The 22888-nt window shown below is 47.2% G+C and overlaps 2 protein-coding genes across 8 annotated transcripts; one reads left to right on the forward strand and one right to left on the reverse strand.

The window, feature by feature from the left end:
- Positions 1 to 185: 185 nt before the first annotated feature.
- On the reverse strand, positions 186 to 6677 carry LOC121299917 (proton-transporting V-type ATPase complex assembly regulator TMEM9-like). 5 transcript variants are annotated; one of them, XM_041228151.1, is made up of 5 exons: positions 6581 to 6677; positions 5940 to 6072; positions 4606 to 4714; positions 3763 to 3894; positions 186 to 1008 (listed from the first exon to the last, which is right to left on the reverse strand). In XM_041228151.1, the coding sequence occupies exons 3-5, from the start codon at positions 4687 to 4689 to the stop codon at positions 859 to 861; spliced, it is 366 nt and encodes a 121-aa protein (XP_041084085.1). In that variant the 5' UTR covers positions 4690 to 4714; positions 5940 to 6072; positions 6581 to 6677; the 3' UTR covers positions 186 to 858. The 5 variants fall into 5 exon arrangements, with proteins under 5 accessions (XP_041084085.1, XP_041084084.1, XP_041084086.1 ...); XM_041228150.1 differs by having other exon boundaries at positions 5940 to 6128; positions 6581 to 6615; XM_041228152.1 differs by lacking the exon at positions 6581 to 6677 and adding an exon at positions 6203 to 6472.
- A 661-nt stretch (positions 6678 to 7338) lies between these two features.
- Positions 7339 to 21873, forward strand: LOC121299915 (differentially expressed in FDCP 6 homolog). Of its 3 annotated transcripts, none has more exons than XM_041228146.1 (11): positions 7340 to 7500; positions 10779 to 10919; positions 11669 to 11848; positions 13241 to 13468; positions 13968 to 14114; positions 14310 to 14418; positions 15587 to 15885; positions 16156 to 16322; positions 17132 to 17330; positions 18631 to 18721; positions 20285 to 21873. In XM_041228146.1, the coding sequence occupies exons 1-11, from the start codon at positions 7405 to 7407 to the stop codon at positions 20464 to 20466; spliced, it is 1839 nt and encodes a 612-aa protein (XP_041084080.1). In that variant the 5' UTR covers positions 7340 to 7404; the 3' UTR covers positions 20467 to 21873. The 3 variants fall into 3 exon arrangements, with proteins under 3 accessions (XP_041084081.1, XP_041084080.1, XP_041084082.1); XM_041228148.1 differs by having other exon boundaries at positions 19901 to 20375; XM_041228147.1 differs by lacking the exon at positions 10779 to 10919 and having other exon boundaries at positions 7339 to 7500.
- Positions 21874 to 22888: the final 1015 nt, after the last annotated feature.

Here is a 22888-nt window from a genome sequence, read left to right on the forward strand (position 1 = left end):
CAACTGAACTGTTAATTAAAATAATAATAATAATAATAATAATAATAATAATAATAATAATAATAATAATAATAATAATAATAATAATAAATCAAAAACGCTTACTGACTTCAGACAACGGAACAGAGAATGCATTTCTTAGTTCTTAGATTTTACAGAAATTCTACAAAAACTCCAGAGTCTTTCAAATACACCCAGCGTTTATTGTAGTATCCACAACATATTATAAAGCCAGAAATCGTGCAATTTTTCGGACCATTACAAAATTAACTTGGTGCCATAATCAACATTTCATATGAGCCAAGTATTTTTCCATTTAAGCTACCAAAGCATTATTTAAAATCAATTTATGATAATTGTAATAGAACAATAACAACAGTTAGTGATGGGAGGGGGGGGAATCAAAGCAACTTCACTTGCAAGTTAAAAGGTGTGTATGATATTGACGTGCAATAACTATCAACCATTTACTGAAGCTAAGGAAACACAGCTGAGCAGTAAATGCATTCTTTAGATGGATGTTCTAACAAAACTTACACCAGAGATATCAAGCACAAACACATCCATTTCACAAGGTACTGTAAAGTTTGTCCCCCGTTCTTTTGTTAAAAGGAATCATTTCTCTACGGCTACACAACCGTGAAGAGAAAAAGGGAGTTTAGCTCTAGAATATAATTCTGGACAGTGCTAGAGCAGAGATGGTCTCGCATAACAACTCTGGTACCTTGTATTGAAACTGGGCTTGGAGGAGAGCACTGAAGACAGGAGGACTCAGGGTTTGCTGAGGGTTCTAGTGCAAGGAGCGCCGCTGGGGGGGTGTGTTCCGCTCCGGTCCCGGTTCCGCTCCGGTTCCGCTCTCTAGCTGAGCATCTTGTGCCGGTCGAAGACCGTCTTCCTCTGCTCCTGCACCTGCCTCTTCCAGCGCTGCTGAGCCCCCTCCACGCGCTCCAGCACCGTGTTCGACCGGGAGCGGGTCAGCCCCTCCGCGCCCAGGGAGGGGTGCACATCCTGCAGGGGGGGGGAACGAGGGACACGTTGCAGGGGTCTGTTTAACCACGATGTACAGCCACGAGGTTAGCAGCACACGCCAACGCAACAGCTGTCCTTCAGACACCTACAACAGCTTGACATTTCATTCTTGTTTTCCAATGCATTAAAAAAAAACATGTGGTAATAATTATACAGTACTGCACACTTCAAGCTGCAACACAATGAAAGCACACACACAGTGCTATCTGAGGACTTACTGTGTGTGCCAAACCTGTTTCCAGAAGTAGAACACCACGCCTGTTTGCATTAAACACTTTCTGAATGACTAGAGGCAACTGGCTTCTCTCATCACAAGCACTCAAGCCGGATATGAAAACAAGAAACTGAGAAACGACTGGAGTATCAAATCTTGTGTTAAAATCAGCAAGGCAGAGGCTGGACTCAAACCCCTCAGGTCTGAAGAAACAGATACCCGAGAGAGAGCTGGGGCAGGAGCGTCAAGGAGCTGTGACTGAGCAAGGCTTGAGAAGTGTGAAGCCAGGTGGACACGAGTGAGCTCAACAGTTTGATTCAGCGAGGAAGCAAAGTGCAGATATTGTGAGTAATTGAATACCCAATCAAGAACTGTATCCTTTTCAAAAAAAGCTAAAACAGTGACATCCCTGCCTTACTGCCTGGCAGACCAGCTGCTCCTTACTCACAGCTTCAGATCCAGGGGCTCTGGCCCAAACTTGTTGCTCTGTCTGTGCCACAGCATGGGCCAAATGAAATAACTTAAACATACAGGACAGTGTTGATGCATTTCAACAGAATCTCGTCCACAATCCTGTACAGCACGGGAGGTTTGAGAGATCAGACAGCCATCACTCGGCACGGCTGCCAGGCAGGGGAAGCAGTGGTTCTGTCCCAGACTGAGACGGAGAAGGGCTGTCAGCGAGTCTGGAGAGGCTCTGTCAGCGAGCGCTCATAAAAGAAGCGAGGGATAGAAATAAGAGAAGTGCCTAAAGCTCAGGCAGAGAACAAAAAACAACTCTGCAGCATCCCGCACACAATGCGTCCGTTCACTTTCTGATTTCAACGCTATTCTTCTCTAAGCGTTAGCAGAGGTGGATTACCAATGAAGAATTCGGCTGTACTTGGGTATTGCATTCAACCACGAATAGATTTGATTAAATAATATTCATTTCAGAGCCTTCCTTCCAATTCAAATGTTTTCCTGGTAAATGCTCATCACATGGTTTTTCAAAGCAAAAAAACATATATTTTTAAAAGGTTGCCATCTGCAAAGCAAGTAGTTAAATTCACTGCATAGTAGCTGAAAAGTTACCACAAGAGGTGTACCAAATACAACAGAACTGAGAAGCTGCTTCTTTGTTCACCAGCCAGGTACAGAACATCACACTAAATTAACGTTGCTACTGATTTTCTGCAGGCCAGTTGAAACTTGCAGGGCACGCTCAGCTGTAGCCCGGGGAACCTGCCAGCCTTAATGAAAAAAAAATGACGATTTCAGGACAGAAAAAGATTCACTGACTCTCCTGTGTTGAAGAGGAGGACGACCCAGACCACAGGGGCTTGCCTGCCCGTCGTGGAGGTGTATTTACAGCTCAGGACACATGTCTTCAACACTTTTATAACCCCGCTGTGCACTGGAAAGCACACCAGCTTCAACTTATATTTATTTAGTTTTAAACACACGGTTGGTTGGCCTGAAGCAATATTTGCCCAGGTCACACCGATTCATAATGGGCAGGGCAGTTTTCCCAGAATTATTCTCCTGTTTGAATTGCTAAATGTTCCTTTCTTTGACAAACATGCACGATCAGGCTGTAACGTTTGTAAACACCGCCACTTTTTAAGATTATAAAAATAAGGCCTGTGTCCCAACATTAGAGGACAGCATCTCTAACAGTGCAGGTTCTCAAGATATAGCTTTCAGTGTCATAGCCAATCAGGGGACAGTACTACAGGGCAGCATGACCTGTATCAAGACGGCTTCAGGTATGTGCCGAGGAACGTCGCTACCAGGTTTCCCCACAACTGGATGAGCGGATCTCAAGGCGGTGAAATAGGTCTCCGCTCTTTCCTTCTGTATCAGGCACTGCTTTCTTTAGAGGCTTGTACAAACTGTGTGTGAGTTTGACATGAACTCTTGAAGACAGTTCTTGTCCAGGAGATCCTGTACCATCCCTCCAATTAAGAGCGTTGCTGCAGTATAATGAGTGTGAATTACTCCTCATCTCCTAACCTGCACGCCCACGGATTTCCTCAGCACGCTACAGCCCGTCAGAAAGGCACTTAACAATGAGTTACACCTAGCTGTCTCCTCCCACTAAGAGAGACCACCCAGGCTCTCCTCCACTCAGACAGATCTCCACCGAAAGAAAATGCAGAGGAAACGAGGGACAGCTACATTTATAAAAACAGATAACCCCCCCCCCCCCCCTCCCATCCGGGGGTGGCAGGAACAATTCCCTGCGTCAAAACAAATAACTTGAAATACTGTACTACTAGTACGGCTTCCGGTAGACTTCTTCGAAAACGCTTTGTAGTTTCTTTGATTACACGATGTTAAATGAAAGATCTAAAAATCAGGGTTACATAAATATATATTAAATTATGTCTCGATCCTAAAATTCTAGGGGATGCAAAACTTCTGGCCTCAGCAGGACTTGTTTTTATTTTTTTAAACAGCAGTTAACGGTGGGTGTCAGCGCTTGCCAACGTGCTGCGGAGAGTTTGAGCCCCGCCCCCCTTGAGGAAGCGCCTCACCTCGTTCTCCTCCTCGTTGTGCAGCGGCTGGCTGTAGGACTGCTGTTTTCGGATTAGCGGCTCCACCAGCAGCAGGAAGACCATGTAGAGCAGCAGGGAGCCCACCACAGACAGGTAGATAATGATAGTCACCTGGGGGGCACACAGACAGAGAAAACACTGGGTGGCATTGGGAGAGCGTGTGAATAGAGAGGGACCTGGACTGCGTGTGCGTGTGCGTGCGCGTGTGTGTGTGCGTGTGTGTGTGTGTGTGTGTTATCAAGTTGCGCTCTCTGCAGGGGGTGCAGGGGTGTTTCGTTTCAATATTTTGGTTTCTTTTATTTTGTATGCAGAAAACGCTGAACTGGAATCCATTGCCTCCTGCCCCTGCTAGCTGCCTTGACCACAACCCGACTCCAGCCACAGAGACACTATCTTTGAACCCTGTGGGCTTGTTTTGAACCCCTCTGCAGAGCCATGCGGTTTTAAAATTAAGGGATTGGTTCTTCAAGCTCCACTTCAAAATGTCTTTTTTTTTTTTTTCAGAAAAGAAAAAGCACCCAATAATACGACCAAACCAGAGCCCCCCCCCTCGCCCCATCCAGAAAAAAACACTGTGCTGTATCAACGGCATATTGCAGTAAACAGCTTTAAGGTTAACTCATGGTTAAAGAACTGAACGCTTACAGGCACACCCTGAAATGAAAGCAAGGAGCAGCCAATAACGAGTCCGGCGATGGCACGGATTTAACCCTTTCAGAAGCAGTCAGTGGGACGTTACAGCTGTGCAGCCAGGACCGTGGGATTCAGCGTGAGGGAACGAATGAAGCGGCAGAGCAATGCCGTGCCTGTCCAGCCCGTTACCTTGATGGTGGTGCTGCTGCGCTCCTCATATTTGCACTCGCACAGCAGGCAGTACGCCTCCACATCGTGCCCCGGGACTGGCATGGGCTCCACCACGTGCAGGCAGTCACTGTACAGGGCACAAGACAGCAGGCTGGTCAGAGAGTCTGTCACGAGAGGCTGTTACAACATTCACCTGCGCTTACGAACTCAACAACCAACGTCTCTCAACGTTGAGGCTTGTAGAAAAATCAAAACAGACCACTGCCTTTGATGCTGTGAAGTGAGAGACTCACTGTACAGCCAGCAAAACCACACCTGCTGTCTCTACCTACCCCTATATACTGATATCAGCATAAACATGCTCTACACACATCCATATACTCTGCATGCGAGGGTAGGTGTGGTGAGGTAGGGGGTCGGGTTTGCACTAGTAAGAACTCTCCCATTCATTTACTCACACTCAACTGTCACGATCCGCACCCCCCAAACGTACAAGTAACAAACAAGCCCCTACCAGTCTTTCTGCGAGACGTTGTTGTTGTAGATGTGGCCGCTTATGTTTCTGTACGGAGGGCAAATGCATTTGCAGCGAACATCTTCAAAGAGACTTAAAAAATGAGTTTTTTTTGGGGGGGGGGGGGGGGGGGTCTTTTTGTGCAATTAAATGGAGCACGCTCTCAAGTAAGCACTGTAGAGAGGGCTTTACCAGTTTTCGTTTGTTTTTTTAGTCACATTTAACAGTTACATTTTTATGTTATTCAGCCCATGCACACCCAAGGTAGTCTACAGCTGCGCAGAACTACAGCATAGAAGGTAGAAAAGCTATTTCTTACATCTGTTAAAAAAAAAAATCTAACAGGCAAATGAGAGAAACAGTGCCATCTAGTGTCAAGCGATAGGAAATACAAAAGAACTATAATAAACTGATTCTGACAGCCCCAAACCTGTTTTATAACGAGGGCAACCTTTTGGCAGCAGCCTACAAATTCTACTGCCAGTCAGAAATCCTGCAAAAAACGGCTGACAGCAGTTTAACATCGGGGCTGAAGAAAGGGAAATGGTTAAGTTATGAGAAAGGGAAGTGGGTAAAGTTACATAAAGATGTATTGTGCAGCTACTGGCAGCAGCGTAATCAGCTGCTTGTGCAAATAAAAACTGGTAGTAACATCTGCCATTTTTAAATTCCCACTGTATTTCCATATTCTGTGGAACATCAACAATTGCACATTTATGCTACACAAAATATTAACGCAAATCTAAAGCAGCTTTGGGCCTGTTCCTGCTTAAGAGGGTGCTTGGAGTTAAATTAAACGGATGCATATTGCAGGAAACACCGATCTAAATGGTCTTACCTTACCGGCCTCCGTCCTGGGGAGCAGCTCTGAGAACAGGCAGATCAACACCGGGACCAGAAGGAGCTTCACGCCTCGAACCGCCCGGCGCAGAAGCATGCTGAGCACGACTCGGGACAGGGAGCAGGTGAATCTGCGCAGAGGCAGAGATTAACTAGAGATCGTGTTAAAAGAGCCACCGCTGTAACCCTAATTATAAAAGAATATGACATTAAAGCACACGCTGCAGGCTGCAGTGTAGGATTACATGTCACTCAATATACCTCAGCGTATTAGCAGATCGAAATGCCCAGTGCTTCAGTATGCCTGCTTGTGTGAGCCACATAGAAACACAGTCAGGCGCTTTAACGTGCACCGTCATGTTTGTTGCACCAACAAATGACGCAATCAGAAAACACCTGGTCTTTCTGGTGAAGGGTGATGAAAAGATAAGAGCATCTATATTCTCACATGGCAGGCTGTTCCAACAACAGCAAGCTATATGAACAGAATAATATCTACCCAAAACACATCACATTCGCACGAAGCTCACATTTAAATATGACCTATGCTAGTGATGCACGTCGTATTAGTATTGCTCTATATGTGTGTTTGTGTTTAAATGTCCTATAATTAGCCTTGCAATACAAACCCAAACATACCGGTTTCTCGTTGCTCTTGCTTGTCTTGACAACCCGTTATGATTGGCTGTGACGAGGATAACATCTCGCTAGTGATCCGCCTCCTTTCTTTTATTGGTCTGAAATTATGAACCACACTCATAGAGTGGCCTGTCTGTATTTCAGCAACGCAGGTGCAGAGAGAGAGAGAGAGAGAGAGAGAGAGAGAGAGAGAGAGAGAGAGAGAGAGAGAGAGAGAGAGAGAGAGAGCATACAGTAATTTGTCATCCATCACGCATGTTCGTCTGTGCATTACCAGGATTTCACTGTGCTTTTACTGTGACTGAACTTTGCTGTGCCCTCTTTATTCAGCCAGCTAGCCCCTTATTGTGCACACTCATGCAGTGGAACCTTTCATTAGAACTCCTCTGTTTCTGCACTGAAGGGAATAGTTTCGGTGGCACACACTTCACAGTTTCAGGTGAAACCCGGGACACCGCCAGGGATGGGAATAAGACTCCCATTGCATAGCAGTTTGATCTGTTCCTGGCTTTACTTTGAGGATAACAAGATACCCTGAGCTTGTTACCTATACACACTGTGTGGCTAATGAAGCTGGCAGTAAAACCTGGCACGGGTGAAAGTGCTATGCAGTAGGAGTCGGATTTCCAGCCCTGTGACATTGCTTCTGTGGTGATCAGCTGCTGTTGAGGCTGGTGCAGTGGAGGAAGGATGCAGTGCCTGGTATCACAGACAGGGGGTGCTGCTGCTCTGTTGTGTTGGTAACAGGAGCTGGAAGGGTGTGGGTGCACTTGCAACAGGTCTCTGAGTAACAGTTCCCTGTTAAAAGTCATGCCGCAGTAATAATGGAGCTGAGATCGGAGTTATTAAAATCAATTTGGTACGCTTTCACAGCTCTGGATGTGGAGAAAAGTGGGAAAGTTTCAAAATCACAGCTCAAGGTAAGTGTGTGTGTGTGTGTTTCTTGGTAAATGCTAGTAAAGGCACTGAATCAAAGTCTTCAGTAGCATCATGTCGTTGCTCAAAGCACTTTGCTTTGCTATCATTTCCGATCTGCCCAGCCTGCTATAAACCAAGCAAGAGGCCCTCTCTAAATTCCCCTTCTCAATGGAGCAAATGAACCCTGGGTTTCTAGGTTGTAAGTTTGTGTTTGCTTCAGTGGTTCATATTTTCAAGTGAAAGGACAGTTTTGAGCAGAGAGAATGCCCTCTGTGTGACGGGATAGATCACTGCTGTTCATTTTTAAACACTGGGGCTGAAGTGAAGTGGCAGACGAGATCAGAGCTAGGTTTAGGTTTCACTGCAGCAGAACAAACCCTCGGGTCTATTTTAATTGCAGATAACCTCAACCGCTGTCTGGATCATCAACAGCTATAATATTATACTATATTATATCATATGTGCAAACAGAACTGACACTTGTGTGTGTGTATATATATATGTAGTATACTGCATGCCATACCAACAGTATAGTATGCTACTGTATTCTGTCTATAGGAGTCTATTAGTAATAACAATATTTGAATATTACTCCAGTAAGGTGAAAGATTCAAGACCAGGCATGTCCATTAATGCTTGCATGCAGATGCAAATAAACCAGAGCTCTGTTTCCTCGGGCAAAGGGACCCGTCAGACACAGCCTATATAAAGCCTTGATCAGGAAGCTGTTTTTGCGTTGTCAGCCCAGAACTACTGATCCGACTACGAGGGGTCCGATCAGCCCGATCAATAATGTGTATTTTTTCCAAGGTGGAAAAATATTGGGAGGGCTCATTCAATCACCTTTCATGCCCTCTGGGGGCCCGGTTTAAATCCGGCATGGGTCACACAAGTGAAAGGAGTCTGGTGGTCTCAAGAGCCCACATTGCAAGACCACCGCATGAGCAACACGGTCAGTTCTTGCATTCGGAGCTAAATGAATCAGTATAATATCACTCCTCATACCCTATTCAACAGAACACGGGACACTGGCGGAGGCACTGGGCAAAGTGCTGGTCTGCAGTACCTCTCGTGGCATTACGCGAGAGAGGATGTTCGTTTCGGTGCTGGACGCTGTTCCGTACCCCTGCCCCCTGTCCTGCCTGTAACCCTGGCTGGCAGCCTGGGGATTGCATATTAAGACAGCCCTTAATCCCTCTCACGCACCATGCTGCTGAGCCTCCAACAAGGAGAGCCTTTCACTTGCTTTTCAATACGTGTTTTTTTTTTTTTTTAAATAGTGCAGCAGGAAGCGGTGGAGGCCCGAGAATTCACGCTGGCCTAAAATATGTTACAAAGAAAAATAAATAGAAGAACAAGAAACTCATTTCATAACAGAGCTTTTTAAAGTTCTCTTTTCTGAATGTAGGTTGCTCCAGAGAATTGCTCGCTGCTCTATTACCAGCAGTGTCACCGGGGATGGGGTATATGTGGGTGACGTCAGTTCTGTGTTTCTCAGTAACAAAAGCAATTCCAGGTACATTGTGGGTTCTGCGTTTTTCTGTCACGTTGGAGCACGGAGGCAGCTAAACAGGAATAAACTGAACCTTTGACTTTTTAAAAATGTGTATTTATTGTGTCTAGTCCACGCCTGTACTTGTAAAACTGGGGCCTTTGCCAGGAAGTTACACCTCGATTCCAGATGATCTTTGGCTGCTATTTTACCACCTCATTACTGACAATATAGTCGTTTCCTGGCATTTCACAGCATCAAAAAAACACCTGGGCCGCTACGAGACACCTGTTTGTTTAATCACTTGATTGATGCCCGCCTCTGTAAGAATTCCTCACTGCTAACGTGGCAGACAGGTGTTAATTACCCTGCTGCAATCTTCAAAACAGAGACAAGGGCACCTTATTATGTCTTACAGAGTTTGCAGAGTACTGTTTCATTATGATGCACCAGTGGGTGTAAAACACTGACTAGAAATAAAATGATTGGGTCCTGGGATGGTCACTGAAAGCCTTTTTCTGTATTATTATTATTATTATTATTATTATTATTATTATTATTATATTTCTTACTTATCCTGTTTATGTCTTTTGGCACATTTTATATCTTGTAATTATTGCTGGCAATTTTTCCATTGTACTCTTGGGAACTTTAGAAACAGCCTTGCATTTTCCCAAAACTGGTGTGTTCTCCTTAAAAAAAAAAAAAAAAACTACAGAGCAATTTTGATCTGCTTTGCTGGAAACAAGGAGCCCTGTTATTGGGTGATATCGGAGTGTGCTCTGAGAACGCCTGGAATTGCGTGCTGTATTAACACAGCAATGCCGTGCTAGCTCACTGCAGTGTGATCTCAAAGCAGCCAGGCTGCGACTGGAACTGGCAGGTCAGGCGAGCGTGCTCTGGCTCAGCTTCTTGCTGTGATGTGTCGGTGGAGAGCTTGGCAGCTCCCGGTGGAAAGTCCTCCCAGGTTCAGTGCCAGTGTGTTCCTCTCAACTAGGCCCTCGCTGTGCTTGGGAAACCCCAGCACAGTGCAGGTATGCCTGAGGGAACGTGGCAGGGGGGCAGCGTCGGTGTGCAACAGTTCCATTGGGTGTATTGCCTGCAGAACCAGGAAGGGATGCTGAACCTGAAAAGAGCCTCGTTCAATAACAGCTCCAATGAGGACTGAGTGTCTAGCAGTGCATGTTTTGAATTTTCTCCCAGCAAACCACAGAAAAAAGCAACTTCCTTTCTGCCTTCCTGTTGTCACTGAAATCAGATACTGTACAGATTCAGTTGAGCAGCCTTGTTTTAAATGATAACAAATCAGCACAGCAGAGCTGAACTGTCATGCCATCTAACCCATACTCGGCTTTCTTTTTGTGCTTGCACTGTATTTACACCGGGGCTTGTTTGGTCACAATCGAATTACTATGCAACACCACACATGCAATTACAGTAGAATTAGTGTAGCTGCTTCAGTGTCGCCAGTCCTTGTTACTTGTCCCATTTGTTTTGCATTCTCTAAAGGTAGTTTCAGATGCAGATGCCTACCAGCTTCTCCCCATCTTTAACACTCTTGTCCACTGTCACTAAACAGGCATGCCCCCCCCCACCCCCATCCCCGCCTCTGCATGCAGCAGCAGGTGGTTATGAATGTCACATGCAAGCTCTGTTGCAGCTCCAAAAAAATAAAAAATCACAATGTTTGCGTTTTTCACTGCAGTTAAAAACAAGAGCTCACTGCAGTGCGCTTACAGCTTGGTCTGTTTGCTGTGTTGTAATGGGTGCTGCTGCTTGCGTCTGCAGGTTCTGTCTCATAACCTGTGCACGGTGCTGAGTATCCCACATGACCCGGTGGCGCTGGAGGAGCACTTCAGAGACGATGACGATGGCCCGGTGTCCAGCCAGGGCTACATGCCCTACCTCAACAAGTACATCCTGGACAAGGTAACCGGACCCACCTGCAGGGAGCGTTAACATTGGGCTCTGAGCCTCTACTTACAGACTCTTCCATCCTTAAATGCTGAGGCATCCCAGGGTCATGTTTCTTTATTCAAACAGCGGCTGTATTTAGAGCTGCTGCCGCCACCGGTTTCAGCAGCTGAATTGACCCCTTTGTCAGATATGCGTCAGCCCTTTTTAAAATGTATTTCAATATGCAATTGCCAAAGCGTGGTAAACCAGGGGATAAGCACAGGAAACTGCAAACTTACCAGGCAAACGACTGAATTATATTCAAGGGCGTGGCTCTTTTGCCGTGACAGAGCGAAACGAAAGACATTCCCCATTAAGAGACAGGGTCAGCTGGGCAACTCTGAAAGGTCTGGGGCTGAATACACAGCCTTGGTTATTGAGAACACAGAGCCAAAATGAGCTTCCTTTGGTACATGTTTATTTCACTGTGGTGCAATTAGCTACATGAACTCTGGGTTTCATAACCTTGGCTAAAGGCGCTATAAATATGTAACTAAATAAATATTAAAACTACAGCTTTTTAAAGGGTTACAAGAACATGAAGGACTGGAAATCAGCCCTTATATAAGCTCTAGAACTTTGGATGTGTTATACCAAGTTTTGAGCCCACATTGCAAAGCAGGGGGGAACTGGAACACACTGAGACGCTCAGAGGAGCTCTGGGGTTCTCGTTCCTCTGTCCCTGGCGTCTCTCTTCACCCTGGGTGTGTTGTTGTTGTCAGGTGAAGGAGGGCTCCTTCGTGAAGGAGAATTTCGACGAGCTGTGCTGGACGCTGACTGCCAAGAAGAACTACCGGCCAAACGGGAAGACCAGCATCCCCCTGAAAGACGCCTTTCGCTTCTGGTGCCTCTTCAACTTCCTGTCCGAGGACAAGTACCCCCTGGTCATGGTGCCTGACGAGGTGAGAGCTCTCTTCTGCCCCCTCCACACTGTCAGTATTGCCTCCTTGGCCTGCCCCGTTACCCTTCTATAGAGTCTGTCACAGCGCCGTGCCTTCATCTGAACGGGAACAAATCAGCTGCTCAAATCAGAATCGAATGCATTTTAAAAAGCTGTTCCAGTCTAGGGGCACAGCAGCTAGGCGTGTGCCGAGACCTGTTCTTGCTATTGCCTTTTCGGCAGGTGTTAAATAAATCCATTCAGTAACGCGTTGATCTCGAAATAAGAAAAGACGTCCTTCCCTCACCTTTACAACCGAGTACCAAGCAATGGCACTTTTAGAAGCCGATTGGAAGCATGTTTTCCTTTCATATGGTGAAAATGTTCATTGTCAGTTTACAATCTATTTAATAATAATAAATACTTCTTAAAGACAGGCATGAATATGACCCCTAAAAGAAGGTAGAATGCACCTGCCCGCCTAGGGGTTTACTGTGGCTCCTGGAGATTTGTTGTTTTGTGTAATTACCCGCAGTCCTGATGTTGCTCAGCCAATGCCTCAGTCCTTCATGGTTTGCTATCTGTTTCCACACTGGGTCCTGTGATGCGACTGCGTTGGTGGTATCGTGACCTGCTATCACACCTGCAAACCTTTGAGAAACTGCTCCAATACAGAATCCCCCTCCCACACGGGAGTGCACTCAGCCCCCACGTACTGTCAAAACAGTCTCACCGCGGTATCTGCTCAGCGCGGACTTTCCCAGGCTGCGCGCTTGTCACTGCAGTTCTTCCACACTCGCTGTAACACCCAGCTTGTTTTCAGCAGTTCTGGGAATCTGCACCTTCCAGTCTGCTTTTTAAAGACGCATCTATATGTAGACAATGGAAGCCAGCTGAAGAGAAACGGTGGCCGTATACATTGTGCCAAAAATTCAACTCGCACAGCAGAAAAAAAAAAACACACACACATTCAGAAACGTTGGGCTCCTCGTTTTATGGGGTAGAATCAAATTGCAACTTCTAAATGACTTTATTTAGGTTCGGATACTTTAGGGGAAGCTGGGAATTGTAGTTTTTAGGCACGGGCTCTGGGTTCTTCTCGAGTGCGTGTAGAGCTAGCTTGGGCTGATCTGACTCGATGCCTGTGGTTTCCTGTGTTGTAATGTCAATGCCACTGCACAGCAGCTCATCAACACAGGAAGCAGTCAAGCACTCATATATAATATATAGCAGCCCCTGATATTGATGTGACACAGCCATCTGAAATGTCTTTATAATATATAGTTGTACTGACTCAAAGTCAGAGCAACCAGTAGGATCACCTGTGGCAAAGTTACCCAATTCACCAATTCAGAACCCAGCCCAAGCAGGGTTGACTTCTCCCTCTCTCTCTCTGTCGCCCCCTGCCGACCAGGTGGAGTACCTGCTGAAGAAGGTGTGCATGGCAATGAACGTGGAGCTGAATTACGTGGAGCTGGAGGATTATTTCAGCCAGGAGCCCCAGCAGCAGAGCGGTATCGTCGTGTGGAAGTTCCTGGAGCTGGTGAACTCCGGGAAGCTGACCAGGGGCATCGACAGGGACACTTTGAGCATGGCGATCGAGGAGGTGTATCGAGAGATCGTGGAGGACGTGCTCAAGCAGGTACATGCGGAGAGATACGCAGCCCCTCAGCGATGCAGCCGGGCTTCCAGAAAGTTATCAAATGAAAAAAAAATAAAAACGCCCTGGGAATGCATGCTGTCTCTCGTGACGTGTTTGTATTGTTTATAAGCCTCTAAAGTGATGACTGGGTCATTACGGGCTGCAGATTACACAAGTGGGTTTGCTCTTCCAGAACAATTTAAACACCTTGCAGACTCCTCACGTTAAACCGTCATGTTCTGCGACAGCTCACAGAGAGTGCTTTCGTTTTTTTTATTTTCCAGCTATTATTATCTGCAAATAGCTTCTATGTGGGCTGTACCGGTAGTTATTTCTTTTGACCTCGCTGCCTTTTAAAAGCCGGTTAGAGGTTTGTTTAACTCTCACCCGGGGCGCTGTGATTAATACAGAGACTGTAAACTCACCTGCCGCAGTTTGTGTGAGTGACGCGTAACGCCACGCCCATCACCAGGTACATCATGAGCGTCTCTGTTTCCAGGGTTACCTGTGGAAGAAGGGGCAGCTGCGGAGGAACTGGACGGAGCGCTGGTTCACGCTGAGGCCGAGCACGCTGGCTTACTACGTGAGCGAAGACCGCAAGGAGCGGAAGGGCAGCATCCCTCTGGACAGGAACTGCTGCGTGGAGGTGAGGCTCTCCAATGTTTATTAACACGCTTTCCAGCCCCTCGCTGTTCTTCACCGTGCTGGCCTGTGCTTCACCCTGCTTTCACTGTGCTTCACTACACCTTGCTATAAGGGAAACGTTCAAACCCCCCCTTCTCAGAAGCTGGTCGATAAGGGTGGCGCACTGGCAGGTGACCTGCTGCCTTGTGTATTCTAGGTGCTGCCGGATAAGGACGGGAAGAGGTGCATGTTCTGCGTGAAAACGTCGGCCAAAACCTACGAGATGAGCGCCTCCGACACCAAGCAGAGGCAGGAGTGGACGACAGGTCAGTGTGGTGAGGGGCACCAGCAAGTCAGCCCAATGAACTCTTTCTAATGAAGACCAGTTGCTGGTTGGGGGGGTCAGCAGTAATTTCGAGGTGCATTCGGCAATCAAAAATCCGACTACGAATGACCTGTCAGTCATATGCGCAGTGATACAGGAACAGACGCTAGCATAGTGCACAGTGCCTGCATTCACACATCACCTTAGAGCAAGAAGCGGGGTTCTAGCGATACTCGTCCTTGCTAAGCACTCCGTTGCTCCTGAATAAAGAGCCCGCTGTTTAAACTCTCTGGCCAGAGACTGAATTGCTAGTTCAGACTGGGCTCTGTGCAGTAGCCTCGCAGGACCATGCAGCCCGGAAGCAGGAAACGGTTTGTAAGCGCCGAGCGCGCCGCATGCAGGGGAAGTCACGTGACCCCAGGCAGATCTGCACAATCACATCCAGATAGACCAGGAAATAAGGGCAGAGGAAGCACTCCGTCTCTCATCACAGGGGCTGCTGCTGCTGCTGCTGCTGCTTTCATCACAAGAGCTGGCGGTGCCACACTGAAACTCTAAACTTACTCCCTTGTTCCTATAGCCGTTAGTTTCTCAACGATGCATCTGGAATTTGTATGCAGTAGTATAGAAGCCTCCTCTCTCCCTCTGCCCACTCCCCTCCTCGCACTCCCTCTCTTACCAGCTATCCAGAACACTATCCAGCTTGAAGCCTATATATCACTAGATTGGAGGCTGTGTGGTTTAGTGGTTAAAGAAACAGGCTTGTAACCAGGAGGTACCCGGTTCAAATCCTGGCTCAGCCCCTGACTCACTGTGTGTGACCCTGAGCAAGTCACTGAACCTCCTTGTGCTGCGTCTTTGGGGCGAGACGTTGTTATAAGTGACTCTGCAGCTGATGCATAGTTCACACACCCTAGTCCAGTATCTTGTAAAGCGCTTTGTGATGGTGGTCCACTATGATATATATATATATATATATATATATATAGCTATAGAGGTGGTCGGTAGATAACCACAGTGCCCTCCCTGCCCGGGTGTTGTTGCACACACCCCCAGTGACACAATAGCTGAAACGTTCCTAGATTGGTTTGCTCTACGTCACTGTGCATTCCAGTGACACGTGAGGTCCGCAGGCACTCACTCCCCCCCCCCCCCCCCCCCTCCCCCAGCTATCCAGACAGCCATCCCCTTGGAGGCCGAGGGCAAGAAGTCTCTTCACAAGGACCTGAAGCTGAAGCGGCGGGAGCAGAGGGAGCAGCGGGAGCGGCGCAAGATGGCGAAGGAGGAGGAGATGCTGAGGCTGCGAGCGCTGCAAGAGGAGAAGGAGAAGAAGCTGCAGGAGCTGGAGCTGCTGAAAGAGGCGCAGCGGCAGGCCGAGGTGCTGCTGCAGCAGGACGAGCAGCGCAGGAGAGCCCAGCACGAGGAGATGCAGCGCACGCTGGAGGTGCAGCTCCGTGACGCAGAGCAGGTCAGAGTCCACGACACTTGCTCCCTGATCAACACTGGGGTCTGGCTGAGACTCCACTGCACTGCTCCCTGATCAACACTGGGGTCTCACTGTAGGGTTCTCCCCCTTTATCTTTGCATCAACCACACAGAATCAGCAGAGCTATATTCTCTGCCCAGTACTGGGGGAGGCTCGCTGGTGCGCACACCAGTCTCTGATTTGACTGTGCTAGTGCGTCGGTTCTTATCCACTCTGTTCCAGCGCAGTAATTGCACCCCTCTCTCTGCTCAGGCACGGGCCAGCATGCAGGCAGAGATGGTTCTGAAGGAGGCGGAGGCTGAGAGGCAGAAGAAGCGGATCCAGGAGCTGGAGGAGATGCAGCAGGGACTGGAAGAGGCACTGCGGCTGGAGATCAAAGCCAGGCAGGACGAGGAAGCCTTCCGCTACGCACAGGCAAGGTACGAGTCTGAGACACACACGCACTCACGTACGCATGCCCACACTCTCTCACCATTCAGCTACACGCAGGCAAGGTATGGAGTCTGAGACACAGACTCACTGCTGAAGTGTAAAGACACACACCACTCCAAACCTCACAGGGTGCGCACACACCCACACTTTGAAACCATCTTAACACTACGTTAGGGTGAGCCATTCACACATATGCTTTTGCTGGTTACTCCCTACAGCAGCACAGTATGTAGTGGACTGCGTTCTCCAGCCCATATAATTAAGGGCTGGGTGTGAACCGCAAACCAGACAGTTCAAAGATGAACACTTTACCATTCAGCTGAGGAGCGAGCTCTGTAGTGGAGAGGTGAGCACGGGTCTTGTGCTGATGTAAGGATGATTAATTATCAGCTGCTAGAGACTTCATCCGCTGACTCACAGAGATTTAATAAAACCAGTTCCACAAGCTGCTTCTGCGACACTGCCAACATTTACAAGAAACATGTTGGGTCTGAAACGTTTCACGTGTGCTTGTAAAGAAACACCTTCTTCAGTGTGTGAAAGAGACTGTGCCTTTAAATGAACTCCAATAGAGTCTCTGCAGAGAAAGTGCCCTTATTTGCCAGGGCTCTGTAAAGCTATTAGTTTGATACCGTGTGTTGGCGAACCAACCCAGTGGGCTCTGGTTAATAATCCGCTTATGAAGAGCGGAATAAGCTTGTGTGACACAGACTGTTGGAACTTGAAACCTGATTGGGATGGCGAGCTTTCTAATGAATCAGCCTTTGAGTCCAAGCGCTGCCTCTCTCCTCCGCAGGCTGCTGGCTGAGGAAGAGGAGAAGCTGAAGCAGCTGATGTTCATGAAGGAGGAGCAGGAGGAGTACATCCTCAAGACCCAGAGAGAGAAGCAGGAGCTCAAGCAGGAGATGGAAACCAAGTCCCGGGCTCTCGAAGAGGCCCAGCTGCATCTGGAGGAAGTGAGGGTCAACCGGCAGAGAGTGGACCAGGATGTTGTGGTGAGTGTGTCTGCCTCTGTCTGTCTCTCTGCCTGTCTGCCTGTTAAGAGCTGAAAAGAAGTGAAAAGGTCTAATTAAGCACATTATTAGTTCAGTTAAGGGTCTAGTTTGGTTGGAATGAAAACCAGACACAGGAGCTCCCTGAGGACCAGGGTTGGGAAGCCCCGTAACAGAGCCTCACTCTTCAGGCCTTGTCTGTCAAAACAGTTTGACCCCCCCCCATTTCAGCTTTTAAAAAAGTGGCAAGATGTCCTAATCACAGGTGTCCTGGTCTCCGTGGGAACTGCAGGAAAGCAGCTTCCTGTTTCTGGTCAGGAATAGTCAGTGTCTATTTGTTTGTACAGTATTGTGTACTACCCTGAAAAAAAAATGACTAGAATACAAATCAGCAGACCACAGCGAAACCAGCAGTGTGGCAGTACAGTGGATTTCAAAGCAGTACTGCACAGTGGTGTGGTTTAAGCAATAGGGTGTTTTGGTACTGCAGTTGACATTAGCACTATCGCACCTTAGTAGTGAAGCCATTGCATGATCTTTTGTGTTGGTCCAGCCTTTTATTCATAATTGATAACATACTACAAGAACTGCCTACTTCCAGTAGTGGATAGAAGTCATATAGTTCATAAGCATCCAGTCACACTATACTGTTAGTGACGAGTGACAAGTATACTTATATATAAGCAGAAGGAAAATACAGGCTTTAGCCAGGGGCTCATTTGTAAGCATAAAGTTACCAGATTTTGTAATGAAGGAAGAGGGACAGCTTTTTTAGTTTCTCGCCCTATTTCACTGCACTTGATTTACAGCAGCTTCCTTATAAAACAGCATGCTTCACACTCTCCAGGGCATGTTTTAGTAATCGTCAGGTCTGAACCGCGCCAGTGGCAGGCAAACCTGTCTGATGAACAGGAGCGACAAACCCTCGTTTTTGGGGGTTTCACTGTTTGGGTGGTGCTCCTTGACGTCGCGTTCCACAATATATCCTTACACTTTTGTTGTTCAATTCATGGAACAGAGTTGTTTTTGTTTTGTCGTACATGTTATGTATATGTAGATTTTGTTTTGCAAGAGAAAAATGTTTCCTTTTTCATACGGTTCATCGTTTGCAAGCCTGTATATCTCTGACGAAACGTTTCCGGATCTGAGATCCGCTGCGATCCGGCACACACAAACCCCAGCTCCTAGCTAATTAAGAGCTCCTCTTGCTCTAGGCTCAGAACTAATGCAAGCATGCATGCTCTTTTCTGAAAGGGCATCCGTTCATGTCTGTTGTGTTTTTTTTTCCTGTTAACCCTTTCAGGCTGCCCAGAGGAAACTGCGCCAGGCAAGCACCAACGTCAAGCACTGGAACGTGCAGATGAACAGGCTGATGCACCCTATAGGCCCAGGAGGTAAGAAGAGCCCAGAATCCTGTCTGTCACCTCTTATCACTCAGTGGCTGTGAAAGAGGATCTCTTCTGAAACCCTTACTGCAGTGTACTGCTCGTCCCGTATCGTGCACCTCTTCCCATCCTTATCCAGAAGCAGGACCCCAGCCAGCAAACCAGCACCTTATCAACCAGATTCTGAGAAGAGGTGTTTAGCTTTTCCTGTAATGTGGCCAACTTTTATAAAGGTTATGAAAGAGGCTCTCTTATGATCTTTCACCTGTTCACTGGTTACACTACATCAGTATACACTCCAGCTCTGTCTTACTCAATGTCTTTCTGAAACTAAATGTATTTTTAATATATATATTTAACAACAGTGGGTTAACGCAGAAACGACAGCCAGTGTGAGCTGTAAACAGAACATTCACCTCATGACATCACAGAAACAAAGCCACGCCTCCCCGACCTAGATAACACGCTCCTGCACGCGCGCGACGTCGCCTACAGGAAACTGAGGAACTGACTTCAGTTTCCTCTCTGCTCTGCCTACCCCTCCAGAACCCAGCTCTGTTCAGGCTGAGAGCTGGGGGGAGTGCAGATAGCTCCTTGGCAGGCTAGACTTGAAGGACGCTGTACAAACCCCACTGCAAGGAATAATAATGAACTGTAGGATCTGAGGAGGGCCGCTGTTGCTTGCACCTGCAACCAGCTTTTTGATTTTGTGGACTGATTTTTAATCAAAGGTTAAGACAGGTTATCCCCATTGCAAAGACACAAAACCAAAGCATGCAAAATTACACAACCATGCACTGATCTAGCTGCTGGCACCCACACTGACCAGGATTAGCTTTATTAGGAAAATGCATTGATGTTATTTTCTTGTTGTGAATTGATACCAGTAAGGGGGTATGGACGCACAGCTGTATTATAGAGACAGGTCTGTCTCGCCTGGCGGGGAGGAAGTATGGGGGTTCCGTGACCCACGTGGTCGATGTAGAGGAGCCGTTCTTCTCCAGGTCACACGCTACTGTGCAGTGGATTTGTTCTGTAGTACTGGGACTCTGTCGTGTAAATCTATTGAAAATTGTGTTGCGGCTGCCCGACCGCTCAAGCGTGGAAGAAGTTACAGAGAGGATTCCCCTAAGAGACAGCAGTGAAAGGGACAGATTTCATTGACCATCTTTTATTCTTTCTCATTAGCTTCGAGACAATCCAAATGAAAACCAATGGAGATGTAACGACTGCAGTGGTGTGGCTCACACATAGCATCTCCTCCTCGTCCTCCTGCTACAGTAACAGCACAACAGCAGCATGAAACTTAGTGCCTTATCACATCCTACCAAGACTCTTCATGACAGGGCTACTGACACCATGGGACTGAATCTGGACACTTGTGTTGAGGCCGGACACTTGCTAGGGTTGACTGGAGTTGCTGTTAGATTGCAGTGCTGAGGGTTGATAAGACTTTGCAGCTGCCTTTGCCTGCATGTTGGGTTTGTGTGCGCCTGCCCGCCTGTCTGTCTGTGTGTGTGATGTATTTTTTCTCTCTATCTCTTTCTCTCTCTCTTCTGCTCACCTTCCCAGACAAAAAATCCTCACCCGGGCTCGGGGGATTCTCCAGCTTCCGCATCCCGCCACAGAAAGATCCCGGACTGAAGCTGAGGCAGAAATCCGAGGAGAGAGAGCGCGAGGAGAGCAAGGAGAACGTGGACAGCGAATCGGCCCGCCGCCTCTCGCAGGCTTCTGACATGGACACTCGGCCCTAAAAGGAAGAGCCTGTGGCATCCAGGTAACGTGCCAGGTAACAGGGCTTCTGTTTGGAGAGGCTGCCCTTTGACATCAACACAGAGAGATCCTTCCACAAACTCAGCTCCCAGCCTCTTTGAATGTGCACGGAATCGACTGGGTTCAATCCGTACAAACCTGGATGTTGCTTTTCTTTTGGGTTGGTTCTGGGCTTTATTTTTCCAAGTCGTTTCAACAGAAATGTGTCCGAATTTTAACAAGGGGTCACCACATCTGCCTTGCCTAAAACCCCACAGACAGAAGGACTGCACGCTTCAGTATTCAAAGCACTGGATGAATGATTATTGCTGCAAACATCATAAGCAACATAGGAGTTTTAGTAGTTTGATTTGAGGTGAAATGGCTTTGGAAACAGGCAGTACAGCACACACATGAAAGAAAAGATAACTTGACATCTTCCTGTCAGCCCCCTGCACTGCGCAGAGTTGCGATGCTGGTTTGCATAGCAGATTTCCAGAGAGAAAGAGGCCCGGGTTCAAATCCTGCCTGGGCGCCATGCAGAGGGGGTGCTGTGTTCTGGTTCACATCACAAGCAGACGAAGCCAGACCTGGGCTCAATCACAGTTGTAACTGAGCAATTCACAATTCATTGCAATCACAATGCAACTGTGATCATAATTATAACTGGAATGGACCCCAGGTCCGGTCAGAACCCCCTGACAATTAAGTAGTGAAACATTCCTGTTCAGGACAGTCAAGGGACAAACAAAATGTGGCCTTGATACAGCATTTCATAGAATTTCTTCCAGCAATACCTTTTGTATAATTTATTAAGTTCTTAGTTGAGCGTTAGCTTCCCCTTGAAGAGTGAATCCATTCCTGTTGTTATTTATTTCATGCAAACTCTTCTAAATCACTTTTTTAAGATGATTATTCTCTTAATCAAACAGACCAGTGAGTTACAGCGTGTTGCAGCATAGTCTTAGAGGCTTTCAGATTTGTTATTACAGTGAATACCACGTCTGTGGAAAATGTGTCAGTCATTGCCTGCTTTACAGCAGCCCTCCAGTGTATCGTGGGAAACGGGTGGCAGTGCTGTTTGTTCTGCTGTTCTCATTCCTAGTATGGATGCACGGTGGTTTCCTGCCTTTGCTGTGTCTTTCACAATGCTGCACTGCACTTGCTATGCACTCCGCAGGGTTCCCTGCACTAACAATCTACACAGAGCTCCAGAGATCCAGTCCAAAAATGATTCTCCTGTCAACTGTAGCTTTGCGGCCAATATTCGGAAAACAAACAAAATGTACAAAGCTTGTTGCTGTAAAACAAAAAAACTAAAACCCCTTTGTCTTGTTTACTGTTTAACTTGTACAGTTTGTATGTGTGGGAACAACTTTATGAACACTTCTGAAATAAATGTATTTTAAATTGAGACAGAACTGTCAAATGCATTCTGTATTTTTGCTGCCTGTTAAGCTCTCTGAGACCTGATGCCGCTGTTGTAATAGCATGTGAAGAGATCTTTCTGAGAGTCCGGTTCCCTGTAGGGGGTGTACTTTGCGGCGATTCTGAGGAGAGCAGTGGGGTTCAATGTTTCCACCACCTGCTGGGTTTGAGGGAAGCCGTTGTTCTTGACAGGCAGGTTTGATAGATGTGAGTGCGGTTAGTCAGACAGCTCCTGACTTCCTGCTTCGGAACTGCATGAGCAGCGACTCCAGAACCTGACCTCAAAAGAACTGATAGTAATGTTCTTACTCTTATTAGCATCCTCATCACTGCTCCCTGTGCTCATACGCTGGGCTTGTTTTTATTTATACAAAGCACAGTCCCTTCAGATTTCTCTGAACCGCCCCTTTGTTTTTTATGGGGTCTGTGTAACAGGGAGGAGGAGGCTGTGAACCAGCGACCCCCTCGCACCGCTAGCGAGCATCTTAACCACGATGCAAAACAGCCGGCCACGTCTGCAGTTGTGGTTTTAAACCGTAAAGGCACGCAGCGCTGCCAGTCACCCTTATTATTTTTATTGCAATTACTCAAACACTGTTTTCATCATTTTAAAAACAAATGACACGTATTTTTGGTAAGTGCGTGTTCAGGTGTTTTCACTGTGAATTCAGGCGCCGCTCGTCAGGGCTAGGTGCCTGCCGCAGGCACATCAAACTTAGACGAGATAAGCCAAGGTGTCTTTCTAGACGGAAGAGCCTGCGCCATCTGGTGATCGTCCACTTGTATTCATTTTTCAATTCATTTTCTGACAATGCACTCTAGATAGTGACGGCCCTTGTGTATTTTAAGACACTTTGGTAGATCAAGCCTACGTTCCACATGTCTATGGCAGGCACCTGCAAGTGAAGGGCTGCTCCTGAACTCTTTCAGTGCAGCTTAACATTCAGAAAGCTGCAGGAAAGCGTCACTGGTTTGCCCACCACCTCACACAGGACA

The sequence above is a fragment of the Polyodon spathula genome, chromosome 25 (genome assembly GCF_017654505.1).
Source record: "Polyodon spathula isolate WHYD16114869_AA chromosome 25, ASM1765450v1, whole genome shotgun sequence".
Classification (NCBI taxonomy): Eukaryota; Metazoa; Chordata; class Actinopteri; order Acipenseriformes; family Polyodontidae; genus Polyodon; species Polyodon spathula.

Coding starts and splice junctions, on each gene's coding strand:
- LOC121299917 (XM_041228151.1), bottom strand. CDS start 4,689: ATGCCAGTCCCGGGGCACGATGTGGAGGCGTACTGCCTGCTGTGCGAG. Junction 3,895..4,605: donor GCAGCAGCACCACCATCAAG/GTAACGGGCTGG, acceptor TGTGCCCCCCAG/GTGACTATCATTATCTACCT. Junction 1,009..3,762: donor ACAACGAGGAGGAGAACGAG/GTGAGGCGCTTC, acceptor CCCCCCCTGCAG/GATGTGCACCCCTCCCTGGG.
- LOC121299915 (XM_041228146.1), top strand. CDS start 7,405: ATGGAGCTGAGATCGGAGTTATTAAAATCAATTTGGTACGCTTTCACA. Junction 7,501..10,778: donor TTTCAAAATCACAGCTCAAG/GTAAGTGTGTGT, acceptor TTGCGTCTGCAG/GTTCTGTCTCATAACCTGTG. Junction 18,722..20,284: donor GCACCCTATAGGCCCAGGAG/GTAAGAAGAGCC, acceptor TCACCTTCCCAG/ACAAAAAATCCTCACCCGGG.